Genomic DNA, 14,236 nt, shown 5'->3' on the forward strand with positions numbered 1-14,236 from the left:
CAGATTAAGAGTGAGGTAGCTTGGGAAATGGGCCATTAACTGCACTAAAGTGCCAGTAATGCAAGGAGACATATTAATAATGACAATGGCAATGTTGATGATGAAAAATACAACTTCTGCACTTCATAGGAGTTATGTTTTTTCTCCAGGAATTGTTGTTAATTGCCCTTTCTCTGATCTCCATTTACAGCTTTGTTTGTCATTCTTTTTTTCTGATCATGTTACCTTATTGGAAACTAATGCAAAATAAACCTAAAACAGAATAAAACTATCAACAACTGCGATGAATCATCTGGTGTATGCAGCAAACATATTGTTCACAAGTGTAATATTAAACTCGTTAACAAAAAGCTTTTCTGATGCATAGAAACACTAATGGCTTGCAGATATAAAGCTCAAGAATTCCATTAGATAATGTTTAGATTTTAATGTTTAGTTAAATCACTGCACAACTGGACCTTCACAGCAATGTGCTCTGTAGATGGCTACCTGAAAAATCTATGGTTTTGCTGATGGAAAGAGATGACACAAAGTCTAAGCAACAGATAAATTCACACTTAAAGGTGAATTCTGCCCATAGAAATGCTTTCTAAATTCATAGCTTAAGCCCTTGCTCTTTGTATTAAGTGAAAGTAGCCACATATCACCTGTTTATGGTATCTAATGGAAGGTTTAGGTGACATGTTGCCCTTCCATGATGGGAATTGCAGTAGCAAAGTAAGAATTAATGGAAAAATACAATTACAAACTAAATGGCTGTTTGTGCTATTTATTACTGTGTTCATTGTTTATGTTCAACTTCCATACATATTCAGTTATTTACACATTAGCATTTCCTTGGTGAAAAATGAATCCCTACTTATAGGAAACTGTTGTGAAGAATATGATGGCTGTGCTTTTTGAAGAGCTTCCAGAATCCACTCCAAAGTGTCTCTTGCTGAGCTCTGAGTGAGGAGGGCTGTGTGCTGTAGAGCTGAGCATTGCCAGCATGTTGTGGAGCAGTGCTCAGGAGAAAGCAATGCCAAATGTGGTGTATCTTGAAATGAAACTTGGCTGGCTAAAAATCTATAGTAAACTGACTGTAGGCTTGATCCCCATCTGGAAGATGCCAGAGCTTTGGCTTCCCACAGCCAATTATTCCACTATTTCTCATAACTTCCAAGCAGACCTTGACACATGGTGAGCATTAATGCAGCTTGAGGTAATCTTGCTGTGCCTCTGTGAACAGAAATAAAGGTAAAAATAGCTCTTTTCCAGGTGGATTATAATCTAAATTACTTGAGAACAACACAGACTTCCTTAGCTGCAGCCCTGGTAATGCTGATGACCCTCTCAGACACCAGGGAAGATGGCAAAGCAAAGAGTTCAGCAGCAGTAACTCCTGACTGCCTTTGATAGTGCACAGGTGAACATTTTGTCAGTTTTTGCCTTAGCCCTGACCTTGCTGCAGGTGTACAAGGTGACGTTATTGCCCACATCTGGGGATGGTTAATCCATTATTCACCAGCCTCTGAGCTTGGTCTGCCAGCCATTAGACCTCTGCATCACCTAGAGTTAAAAACAGCAGAGCTTGGCTACAAGACTCTGCTTGAAAGGCTTGCTACAGACCAAGTAAGTGTTGTCTGCTGCTCTCTTCTTGTCCACAAACTTGGCCATTTGATTATAGGGGATGGTCAGGTTGCTCTGGCAGGGTTTCCTTGTGGTGAACCCTTGCTGACTGTTCCTAATTGCTTTCTGTTCCTTCATGTGTCCAGAAATGTACTCCAAGAGGATTTCCTGCCTGGCTTTTTTTAGTCAAGCAAAATGTATAATTTGAAAGCGTGAGGTTTTGCATAACAATGATAATTAATGCCTGCTTAGTGTTGTATTTAATGAACAGTTCTGTAAAAAGGATAAATAGTGCAAGCCATCTGATTTGGGATGGATTTTAATTGGGTAATTAGCAGCAGCCGACAAAGGAAAAGTGTATCACTTCTAGCATATATCAGTAAACTTGCAAGACTACTTTTCATACAATGTCTCCTTTTTGAATAAGTTTCACATTTTGACTCTTGGTGAAATCACTGTATGTGTTAATAACGGACAGAACTAGGAGCACGAGGGTGTGAATATTCTCTTTTAGGATTTTCTTTTGACATATCTTGCAGGATTCTTAACAAATGCTTAGTTTTAGTCTCTTTAAGGATATTAACTTGCATGGATTTGGGAATATTGGTGGAAGAATAAGACTGTGCTAACATTTTAGAAAAGAAAATTTAGAAAAGTTAATTTTATGGTGTCATATCTGTATTTTCCCTGAGTGCTGATGTTTTTTCTGTAAGTGACCTTGTGTTAAAGCTGGATGTGTTTTGGCTGTACATCTAAGAATCTGGGGTGTCATACCATGTTTGCTTAACTTAAAATGTAGGCAGAGTTGTTTTTCTCATTTACTGAACACTTGGAGGATACTAGGTGCCTTGTGCTAGTTAAATACAACAGATTCATGGTAATTGAATTGCAGAGCTCTCAGAAAAGAGTGCAGAGTGGCACGAGTAAGAAAATCCTAATTTTGTACAAAATGAGAGTGAAATGAAGTGACAGCTTTGTTCCTTCAGCATTTGATTGTGAGTTGAGCCAACATCTGAAAGTTCAGTATCACAGTGAGTGCAAAGTGAAGGACAGCATTCAGCTGGGATCAGTAGCAGCATCCACAGGTGCTCAGTAATGTTTGAACTGTGCTGGTATGTCCCTGTAAGGATGTTTTGAAGTTTTGTGTTCTATGTAACTAGAACTGATGGTGAGGAAAGGCTGCCTGGAAAAGGCTCTTAATCCCAAAAGGATGGGGGCAATCAAACTTTTAGGGCCAAGAAGTGTGACTGCACTCATGTTGGTTTAGAGTAGTGGTTGAAAGCCAAAAAGTAGGCATGGAGACGGTCATGTGCAACATGGAAATACAGGTGAGATTGTTTTGGAAGTGATAATGCAAAAAAAAACCCAAAACAAGCAAATATCTGCAGGGTTATTACTGATCTTTTTCTAAAGGACAAAATTCGAGGGCATCACAAAGATCTATCATCTCATACAGGATAAGCACTGTAATTATTTTGCCACTGCAGCCAACCTGTGTATTCTTAAATTAATTTGTATCAGTAGAGGATACTTTAAGTAATTGCAATAGATTTTTGCTGAAACAAATATTTGGTTACAATCAATGCATTTCAATTTGTGTGCTACATTGCAATCATGTGTCATATATCCAGATGTGTGTTTTGGGCCAGTGTAGAGGAATATGAAGAAACAAGTCACATTTTTCATTGGAACATCTTTTCGGCTTCATCACTTTTTAATGCCTCTACCTGAGTTGTTCCCTCTTTTTTGGCCAATTGCTTTTCCCTTCCTATAGGATTTTAAAACTTCTTAAGATCTTTGTATCTGTTCTGTGGCTTCATTTGACATCCAAAATATCTGAAATGTCACTAGATTTCTTATATTTGTGCTTAGTGTGCTAGGATGGTAGTGCTGTTCCATCACTGCTCTGATGTGTAAGTGGCAAACTTTGAAAATAGTATTTGTCTTATGATCCCCCACTTGACTGTGTAAAGTACATGAATGTTATTGTACAGGAGTATTATATAGGTGATAACTGAATTGAGGGTATTTATGCCCAGTGAGGATGCTTCCTTGGGTTTCAAGGAAGAGTAAGCTGCAGATGCCTAAAGCAATTAATTAAGGATAAATTATAACATCACTTAGTAATGTACTCTTCCCTGATGGAACTACTTCTCATTATCTGCCTTAAATGCTTGTGTTTTACTGAGAAGGCAGGTAGCAAATTTATTTCTGCAACAGATTTTCATATTATAAATTTCTTTGTGTTTCAAGCTCTGTGTGTCAGTTAAGGCAAGAGAATGTGAGATGAGATCCATGCCCTTTGGATTTTGGGGGAGCTGTCCATGTATGGAGGCAGGAACTTTGTTCTGTTCTGTGTGCTCAGCTGTGACGTTCATCCAAAAGGAAAGGATGATTCAACTGTTGAGTTGCTGGGGGTGATATTGGGAAACTGCTGTGGCTTGGTAACAGAATCCAGGTTTGTCTTTGGATGCAGTGGAAGTACTCCTTAGGGAGGATGTTTGCTGCTGTCTGTGCTAAGCTCTGTGTCTGCACCCTGGCACTACTGCAGCAGCTGGTGACCTGGAAGAGGAGAAAATTCCTGTGTATTTTTATCTCTGTGCTTTCTGATAAGCAAAATGTGAGGATCTCTGTGAAGTTCTATGCCTTTGAGTTGTAGGAAACCCATTAGCAAGTATTGGTCTTAGGAAAGTGGAAAGTCTTCTAACACCAAGTAATGGTCCCAGCCAAAGCTATGGACTAGAGATACCCAGCAAGAAGAGTGTGCATCTGGTGCACTAAATCAGTGTTCAGTCTTAAACTTCACTGGGGTGAGATTTCTCCTGCACTTGCAACTTTGTCCTCTGCAACTGACTGTTCTACAGAAATGCAGAGTTCAGTGTTTTTGTGAGTAGAGAGGGAAAAACCAGTTATTTACAGTATTTAGTGGAAGTAATTTAAGTGATCTTGTTACTTGATATACTTGCACACCACTGTCTTGATCTGTAAATTGGTGGCTTCATAGGAAACTCTTCAGTTTCTAATTCTATATTCCTGTTCTCTTCCTGTATCCTGGGGAATATATTTGGTGCTACAGTAAATATTATGGATTACAGTAAACCAATTTAATTTCTATGAGTTTGAGACTTCTGATGCAGATGTTTAATGAAGTGAGCTGGTTCCCCACTGACTCTGCATTACCATTTTGAGTCATTTTTCTATCTTGCAGTGTTTTTGTACAATCTTGTTGAAGTAAAAATAGCAGCTGTCTTGTCTTGAGTTTTTCCTGTGCAGCGTTTTGAGGAAATAATAATTTTTGTTCCTACAAACAAGTTGATAGTGGTGTGGTGGGGGAGAAATCTGAAAACCAACATTAGGCTATTAAGGATGTGAAAACATCCTTTTAGTAAATTTTCAGGACTTTGGGAAGGAAAAAAAGGCACTAAAAAAAGTGTTTTTAAACTGCTGTTAAATTTTTGTGGGACAATTTTTGTGGGGTTCTTTTTCAGAACATTTTCAGGAAATGCTACCTCTGGCCTGTGGGGTTAGTCCTTGTTGCCTGCACATATGGTGGGTAGATCCCCCTGAGCAAAATGATGTACTGCTTCTGCTAATTAAGAGCTTTATTCAAAGGGTTAAGAGTAATGATATAAAAAAGAGACACTGCTGAAGTTTGAAGCTTAGACTTAGGACTTTCATAGTACTTCATGTTTGTAGGTATTTAAGCCAAAGCTTTATTTCTACTGCTAAAAATAGCACCATACCAATAATTTATTATTACTTGTAGCTTGTATAATGGTTTTATCTAATTGATTGCTGCCCTTTTCCTGTCAGTCCTGTTTCATGTGAAAGTATCTCTTATAAAACCAGAAGAAGAGCCAAAATTTCACCTTGCCACTCACAGGTGTATTTAACAGGCTAAGAAAAGAGTCACTTACTGTGACTTAGCTTTAATAAAAAAAAAGTGTATTTTATCTCTTGCATTTTGAATGAACTTCTTCATCCCTTGCAGGTTCAGTGGGTGAGAGAAGGTGCAAGCAGCACAGGCCAGTGTTACAGATGCTTTTAGAAGATACAAAATTAATTCTGAGATAAAGTATGAAAGGCTGAAAATAGGAAAATAAAGGACTGGACTGAATAGCATACATTAAGAAAGCAATATATCTCAAATACATATTTGAAAGAGAGGTTGCTGAAATTACCATTTGCTGGAAGATTCCTTCTGTCATGTGTCTCTGTGTTTGATCTCCCACTGCTGTGTGATCTGTTTGTATTCTGTGAGGTTTTTGTGGCTGGTAGATATTACATGCTTAGATATCTTAAATACATCTAGGCTGGAATATTTCTTTTCACTTTATGCTTATGCTATTGTTCCATTCTCTGAATACCGACTTGCACTTGATAAAAGTGCTAAAGTTTGCATAACACGGAATTTACCTCTTGCCACTGTATCACGATGTGCTATGAACATTTTAGTCCCAGCTTGTGATTTTTCATTTCACTCAAACATTAAAAAAATATTGATTCAATCATATTTTATTAAGATTAAACTGGAATCTGATATTCAGCCTTGGCCAAAATAAATTATTGGCGAAAAGGGCCAAACCAACTGTTCATAAAATTGCTGAATTAGGTTTTTCAGTTGATCTGTCCTTTTATTCTTTTGGCGAAACCCAAACCTCTGAGGCGTTTAGCACCCACTTACCAGCAAGGAAACATTGAGCAAACTTTCTGCCATCATAAACATCTTTACTAATTGGTATCTTCCTACAAGTCAGAAGGAACAGGAAATTGGACATAAAAGTGGGCATTCTGTACCCTGGAAAGATACTTTTAAAGAAGATTTGCATGTTCTAAAATACTTTTCTCAGTCTCGTGACTTGAGGTTGCTTGCATTGTAACTAGAGGTGTTGTTGCAGACAAGCAGCTGGACACAATCAGGGTTTCTTTCCTGCTTTGAGCAGAATCAGAGATCACAGGGCAAAATGGAGGCATCCCAGCACACATGCAAGGTAGCCAATGAAATTGGCCTCTTAGTTGAATGATTTAAAAATGAGAAATTTCAATGGTATAAATATCTTCCGTTTGGGGAAGTTCAAGCTCATGCATCCTATATTGTTATCTGCAGGCAAAACCCCATAAATTTGTTGTCTTGAGGGGAAACAACCATTGAAATGAGTTCAGCCAGGAGAAATTATTGGGAAATATTTCCTCCAAAACAATTGTACAAATTCAGAAACTATTTTTTGATAAAATCAAAGACTTTTTTTTTTTCTGAAAAAGACAGCCTTTATATATAGAAACATATAAAAATCCACATAACTTTATTTCAAGCTTTGCAAGAGACCTTAGTGTTCTTTGAGGGGAATGAGTCTAAGAAGATGCAATCGGCAAAATTCAGGTTCTCTGAGCTGCAGAAATCATCTGCAATCCTTTTTTCCCCCCACAAAATCAGGTGTGTCTGATGTTAAGTTGGGTAGTTCTGCTTCCCTAAGGAAAATACACTAGAATCTTTATGCCGAAGTCTAAACCTTAATAAATCTGAAAAATAATTCCTTGCTCTGGTATCTTATTGATTATTCTTCTATTTTATTTTCCAGTAATGGAACAAATGTTTTTCAACAATATTCAGATAAAAAACCTTCCTGCAATTCTAGTAAGGGCAAAAAGGAATATTAAATGCCAGGCTGAAGTCTAGGAGAAAATCACCCTGTGCTGCTTCTGGCAGCAAACTGGTGTGCTTTTCCAAGGAAATTTCAAGTAACTAGCTAGTTCATTAAGGTGCTCAAGTCACTTGATCTTAGAATATTTGATTTCCAAAATGAAATAACATTTCATTTCCTTGTCACTGAGTGTTTTTGATCACGATGTCTGAAAGTGTGTGATTTCAAAGTAGATATGCTCACCCTCAATTATTGTCCTTCTGAACTTTCTTACTGTCCCCTCCTACTGTCAGATGAAGCTATTTTAATGTGTGTTCTTTAGTATTTATTTAAATGGAGCATTATTTTAGAGATCTGCATTCTAGTGGTCATTGGCTAGGAGTCATCTCAAATATTTTGTTGGTTTTGGTGTAATGCTAGAGAAAAAGGAGATGGGTATGAATATAAATTTCAGTGGTTTGGTTCTAATTGAGCTCAATGAAAGCAAACAGCCCTTTTGGAAACTGGTGACTTTGCTGTGATGTTGTAGACACAAAGGTATTTCCTGGTTTAACCTAAAGCCCACTGGAGAATGCAGGCTCTGAGAGACACGGGAGGGGATGAGCATCAGACCTGACAACAGATGCTGTTGCTGTCCCCAGCCATTTGCTCCATGGTTTTGATGGATGTTTCTGCCCCTGAGGCAGGGATGTCTGCTCAGCTCATGAATGAGGTCCTGAAGAGCAGCAGTTTTCAGTCTGGTGTAGTGTGATAATGAACTTCTGTGGTTTGCTTTGCTGTGGAGGACTGCAGGCACCATGGGAGGTGATGTGAGAGGGGATTTTCAGGCAGATGAAATGGGATGTCTCTGAGACAGAGGTGGGCTGCAAACTTAGCGCTCCAGTTCTGGTCTGTTCCTGCAAATTTCTCAGAATTTTAAAGGGGTTTAAAAGCAGCTGATGAGATTACACTTAATTACTTCAGATGTAAAAGAAAAGGTGATATAACTATTTCTGTCATTTACAAAGAAAGGCTGTCCTGTTCTTCCTTTGTCTGCAACAGTTATAAACTCACCCTTCCACTGGAAGACAGACCAGCACCTGGAACTTGTATAGCCCACAAGATTTTTAGCTTTCTTAACAAAAATCCACAGCTTTTTTTTTACAGCTGCAGCTGTTGATAACAAAATACATGATGCATTGGCATGTATTGTATTAAATGTTTCCTTGCAATCATACAATTAAGCTGGTTAATTACCTGAAGCTTCCAAAACTGATCTGAAATTGAAGCAAGGCTTTCTTCAAACACTTTATTAAAATACTTTTGATCTCCATTGACAAAAATATGTGAATATAGTGTGCAATGATGAATCCATGCATATCTCTAAAGGACGATTAAGTGGACCACAAGGCTTGTGGTCCACTTATCTCAAACAAGGCATCATTTTCTGAAACTTGCTGGAAAGACCCTGGACTGCCCAGAACCTTTCTGAATGCTTTACTTTGTGTCAGAGGGTAGAATTGTAATGCAGGAGAGAAGAGGACTGGCAGCTGCTGCTGGTCCTACCCTCTTACCCAGGTTTTGAAGGTACCCCACTGGAGGAAGCACAAAAGGTGCAGAGGTCCCATGTCCTGCACCATGGAGTGTGACAGGCTCAGAAGAACAACGAGCATGTGCTGAAGATCTGCCCCCAAATATGGCTCAAATCAGTCATTCACTCACCTGACTTCTTTTGCCCTTAGACCAGAAGCTGATTTTTAAAACAATATAAATGACATGGTTCATAACACATGTAATGTCTTTCAATTAGGATTTATCACATTTTCAAATTACTCTTGTAGTAAAGCTTAGTTTTCCCCTTCTTATTTGGATGTTTTTTTTAACTGAATAGCATTCCAATAATCTTCAATGCTTCTGATAGGTTTTTTTTGGGGCCCTGAAACTCAATGGGAAATAATAATTAAGGAGAAAGCAGAGTATGAATTTATTTAGATATTTTTCTTGTCTGGGAATGACTGATTAATTAGGTGAAGATAATGAGAAAAATTACTGACAAAGAAGAAAATGCACCAAATGTAAATGAAATTATGTCCTTTCAAAGGCTTGAGTAATTGTGCAAAATACACTTAGAATACAAATCAGACCGATCAGAATAGTCTCATTTTTAATTGGTGAAGATGATTTAATGTACACTTTAACACTCTTTTCTTGATTTTATGTGCACAAACCTGTATTTCACTTCTGGCAGTCTAAAATTCTGAGCATTTTAATTTCACTTCTCATGCACACACACAGAGAACCCCTCATAACTTAACACTGGTTTTGCACAGACGTGAAACCTCCAATTTGTTTTGAAATGCTTGTTAGTAGTCCAGTGAATTGCAGTAGGGTGATTTGGTGAGCTCTGGAGGCCAGGGTGGAGACTCTAGATGTCATCCTCTGACAAATTTTGGGGTTTGCAGTTGTACAACCTGCAGCAGTATGTGTTAAAGATAGTCCAGTGCTTTATCCTGCTCTATGGCAATGGAAAATAAGATGCAAAGAAGACTTAAATGTTGCCACCTTCTTCAGCTGGTGCAGCATAGCACATCTGAAGATTAAATGAGATTATGATACCTTTTAGTGTCTTCAAATTCAAAAGATTCTACATCATAGTCCAAAATACTGCACTGCCCCTGAATATATCCTGTGTGGTAGTGTAATGGACTATCATATGAGGTTGTCTATAAAGCTTAAGTGGGCTAAAAATGAGAATGTTGGCAGTGTTGGAGCATGTAACTTCCAGGTTGGTGTGTGGATATGAGTTAGAGATGTCTCATTAACCTTTTTGCTGTTCAAACTGTGCTGCACTATCAACTGCACCTTAAAGGATTCAGCTGGGAAGTTAATGATGTCAATTTAGGCTCTTGCTGGATTCTCACTGAGGCTGCTGTTCAATGGAGCACTGCAGCACTGGGGCAAGTAGGATTTTACTGACGTCTAAAATTACTTCTGGAACCAAGAGCAGGAGAAAGAGCAAAATGTAGGAATGGCTGCGTAGAAATAATAAAAATACTGTCTAAAAAATCCCAACACCTTTATGAAAGAGTGAGATTTACCGAGGTCTATTCATATCTCTGGATTCCATTTAGTATGCAGGAAAGGAGTGTGTAGTATTTCATCACTAGAAAATATGGCAGATATGTTACTACAGTCTTTTCTCAATTGAAAGGAGCTTCAGTTTTCTTAACTACACCACTAATCTTTATCAACTCTGTTTCAATTCTATCACAGTTACTCCTATTTCATGTTGGTTCTCAAGTTTTCAAGTGGAAGTTTTGCTTTTGTTACTGAAGGTTCTTTGTCACAAATTGTGAAGGCACAGAAACTTCCTCTCTGTGGAGCTGCTTCTTTGTCTCATTTATCTATAGTTATCTCTAACAAAGGTGCCTCATCTGAATCACACATTTTAAATATGTATAGTACATTAGAATACAGATGGGTTACACGGAGAGGGGAGTCTGTGTCACACTGCTGGAAATCATCTGAGCATCACTGATAAATGAGACACTGAACAGCCGCAAGGCCTGTGTGCAGTGGAGTGTGTTGCTGTTCACTCCTCTCCTTGTTGTTCAAATACTGAAATCTCTACTAGTAAAATATGCTATACTCATCTCACTGAATGCATAATAAAGTATCTTTCTTTTTGGAGAGCTTTTCTTACAGCGGATAAATTTTGACTTTGTGCTGGTCAAAGTAGCATTTAAACAAAGATACTTTGTGGACAAAATTATACTAAAGTATCAAGGCTGTAATTTTGATTTGGAAGATTAAAGCAGATATGCTTATTGGTTATTTTGTTGTACACCACATGAGTGTTTGGCAATGAAATACTGATTTAATTAAAGGCAAGCACAAAAATGCTGCATGACTCCATCAGTATTGTTGGCCCTGTGGAAAAGTGATCCATAGTTCCATGTGTACCATGTTTGTGTTATGTGAAATGGCTTGAAGGCATTGGCCTTGGAAAACTGTACTGTGAGTTGCTTCCAGTCCTTGTTTCCTCTGTGCTTTCTCCTCCTGGTATAACCTGTGTGCTGCCCCTGAGAGGAGGCAGAACAAATGGTGCAAAACTGCAGCCCTTGTATGGTGCCACCATGGTTTGGTCACTTTTGGGGCCCACAAAGGACATAATATAGAGAAATCCAGGCTTGGTAATGAAGGTGGGGGAAAGTGGAGATACAGAAGGCACACGGAGATGCACAGGCATAAGGTGCCATGGGGTCTGTGAGTGATTTGGCTGTGGTCATGAAAAGAGATGCAAAACTCCCAAGCTGTACAAAAACTGGCTTTAGGAACAAAGCAATAGCTCACAACATCCATGAAGGGTATAATGTAATAAATCTGGATTTAATGGGAAGATGAAAAGTGATGTAGAAAAAAGAAATATAAAAATGTTAGCAAACCTATATTAAAATACCCCTGTCCTGAACAGGTCCCAGATTGAGGAAGAAGAAACCATCATCATGAGCATCTTACTCCCTCAGCCAAGGACTAGTGATGGTGGCAGCTCTGCAACCACACCAAGCTCAGAATGAAACCTCTGGCTGAAGGACTCAGAGGAGCAGGGCAAGTTAACACCAAAAAGGTAAGCCTTTTTACATGCACAATTTTTTTCTTGTTCTTCATTCTGTGTTAATTTCAGCTAATAATAAGACTGTTAAAATATGAGCTAGTCTAAGAATGAATATTTGGTTTTTGTGTGTTTTTATATACCAGTAAAAGATGTTCCTGTTTGTCTACAAAGCAAGGTTTAAACACAGCAAGAGTAAGGCCTCTTTCTCAGGGGAGAAATTCCTCTGGCTTTGAAAGCCTATTGAAAGCTCTCTGCTTTTGAGCTCAGAAGGGATGCCAGGCTGTGATCCTGCAATTCCATCTTAAAAATCCCATGAATAAGCAATCAGCAATCATGAATATTGTGCCAGAGCTGCGTATCAAGAATAAGAGTAGAGATTCATTACTCAGTGCTTCTGCACAGAGGTCTTTTGCAGGAAATCTGCATCATAATGCATGACTTCCTATTGGACTGGATTTAATAAAACAAACCAGAGGTTCAGCATTTTTCAGAGATTCCATTTTCAGCGATGGCTGGATTTATTTCTGTCTAAAAATAACATTATTCTGCAGCTGAGAAATAGAGAACATTCTTCCAGTTACTGCAGCATCAGCAGTGCTCTGCCATCAATTTTCTAGTATGTGTGTTGAAATGATCCCTTTTGTGAATCTGGCGATATGTCAGTGCCACGGCTGAGAATAACAGGGATGGACAAGAGCCATAAACCAAAAGCTAGACCCCCTTGATTTAAGAACATTGCTTTGGACTTGGCCAGGTCAAGATCCTGGCATCAGGTATTTTCTGACTTTGATACTTTGGCTTCATTTTGAGAAAGTAATTTCCTTTTTTATGGTGAGTGAAAAGAAATGCCAAGAGATAAGCAGAGTGTCCATCCCCCCAGTGATACAGAACCTGAGGACAGGTTGCTGTTCATGTTTGGGTTGTCAGCTTGGTTTTGTTCAGTGTGGGGATATTTTTGTCATGCAGTAGTGTAACTTCTGTATAGCTGAATGATTTAATGAGTGATGACCAGGTATCAAGAAGAGCAGGTGTGCACACAGAACTGTACCTAGAGCTGGGGATTGTTGGGGTGTTGCTTTATAACTCAACTCTGATTGCCCAAAATCTTAAGTCTGTTTTGAATTCTGCAATTGGAATTCAGTCCTGAGCAAAACGCTTTAGTACACTGGTAGTAAAATTTACTCAGACATCTGCTAGCTCATCGCTGTAATGTTGCACATAAAAAAATAAAAATCATTATCACAATACTCTCAAATATTTAGTTTGTGCCACATCCCTGGAGAGGGCTAAAACATCTAGTTGGTAATCAGTTGCTGAATCACTGCGTTTCTTTAGCCAGTTTACCCAAATATCCTTGACTGGGAATATTACAGTCCTAGAGTAAGTCTCTTGTCACATGAGTGTGTCAGAGCATAGAGTCCACTGATCTGTGGCTGTCTGTATGAACTGAAAAACAGCTTTTATTTCTTTCATTCTATAGTTACACCACTTATTTGATCAAAGTTGCTATACTGATATGCTCTGGTTATGCCAAAGCAGAATCCAGCGCAATATTTTTAGGGTTGGTTTTTTTTTTTCCTGACAGCTTTATCATTATATCTCTCAATGCTGTTCCAACAACGTATCAAAAAAGAACCTTCTCTTTTTAACCCAGTTTGATGACCCAGCTATTATTGGTAGATAAGTCTAAGTCTTTTTCCTACTTGATTGCATTTTTATGAGGTCTGAAATGCCAATAAGCATTAAAATAAAAATCTTAACTGAACTTGGCAAGGGAAAACTTGAAAAGGTGTTGAGAAGACCATCTAACTTTTTACAAGTTGAGTGTTTCTTAGGGTGGGGGCTTGTAGCACATCTTGGAAGGGGGGTACAAAGAAAATAAACTAGTGCCTCTATATTATAATAGATTATATTATCTAAGAATTTTTAATCCTGAGAATAGCTTGGCATTCTGTGTCAGGGAGAATATGTTCACCATATATAGCAATATATCTCACAGTTTATTGTGTTGATGTGTGTAATGAGCTGAAGCAAAATCTACTAAAAAAGAGCATAAAAAGAAACTCCTAACATGTTAGATTTAAATCTGCTAATATTTAATGTGCACTTCATCTGACAGGTTGAAGAAAAGCCCTGGTGACACAGAATTGTAAGAAATGAATAGCTTATTCTGGTGCATGTATTCATCTTCCTTTTAACCAAAGAAACAATAACCTGGTCCACAGCTTAGCCAGTCAAAACCAGGCATAATGTATTTGTGCCTGACACTTGCATTATCTTAAATATGAATATAAATATCAGAAATCATATCTGCAAGTGAAAAGTCAGGAAAGGAGATGGAGAATGGCACGCAGTACATTTTTAAACAAAAATAACATTGCTTATGACCTGT

At 38.2% G+C, this 14,236-nt stretch overlaps 1 protein-coding gene across 3 annotated transcripts in view; it reads left to right on the plus strand.

Moving 5' to 3' along the window:
* ZNF804A (zinc finger protein 804A) overlaps positions 1-14,236 on the plus strand; it is a 361,702-nt gene that overhangs the window by 11,596 nt on the left and 335,870 nt on the right. Inside the window, exons 1-2 of one of the 3 annotated variants that reach the window (XM_085065958.1) lie at positions 1,531-1,611; positions 11,704-11,856. In XM_085065958.1, coding sequence (XP_084922084.1) covers positions 11,803-11,856 — 54 coding nt within the window. In that variant the 5' untranslated portion in view covers positions 1,531-1,611; positions 11,704-11,802. Of the gene's footprint in view, positions 1-1,530; positions 1,612-11,703; positions 11,857-14,236 lie in introns of those variants that run through there. The other 2 variants (XM_085065957.1, XM_085065960.1) reach the window with 2 other exon arrangements.

Source organism: Lichenostomus cassidix, chromosome 7, assembly GCF_008360975.1.
Source record: "Lichenostomus cassidix isolate B80296 chromosome 7, HeHo_3.0, whole genome shotgun sequence".
NCBI lineage: Eukaryota > Metazoa > Chordata > Aves > Passeriformes > Meliphagidae > Lichenostomus > Lichenostomus cassidix.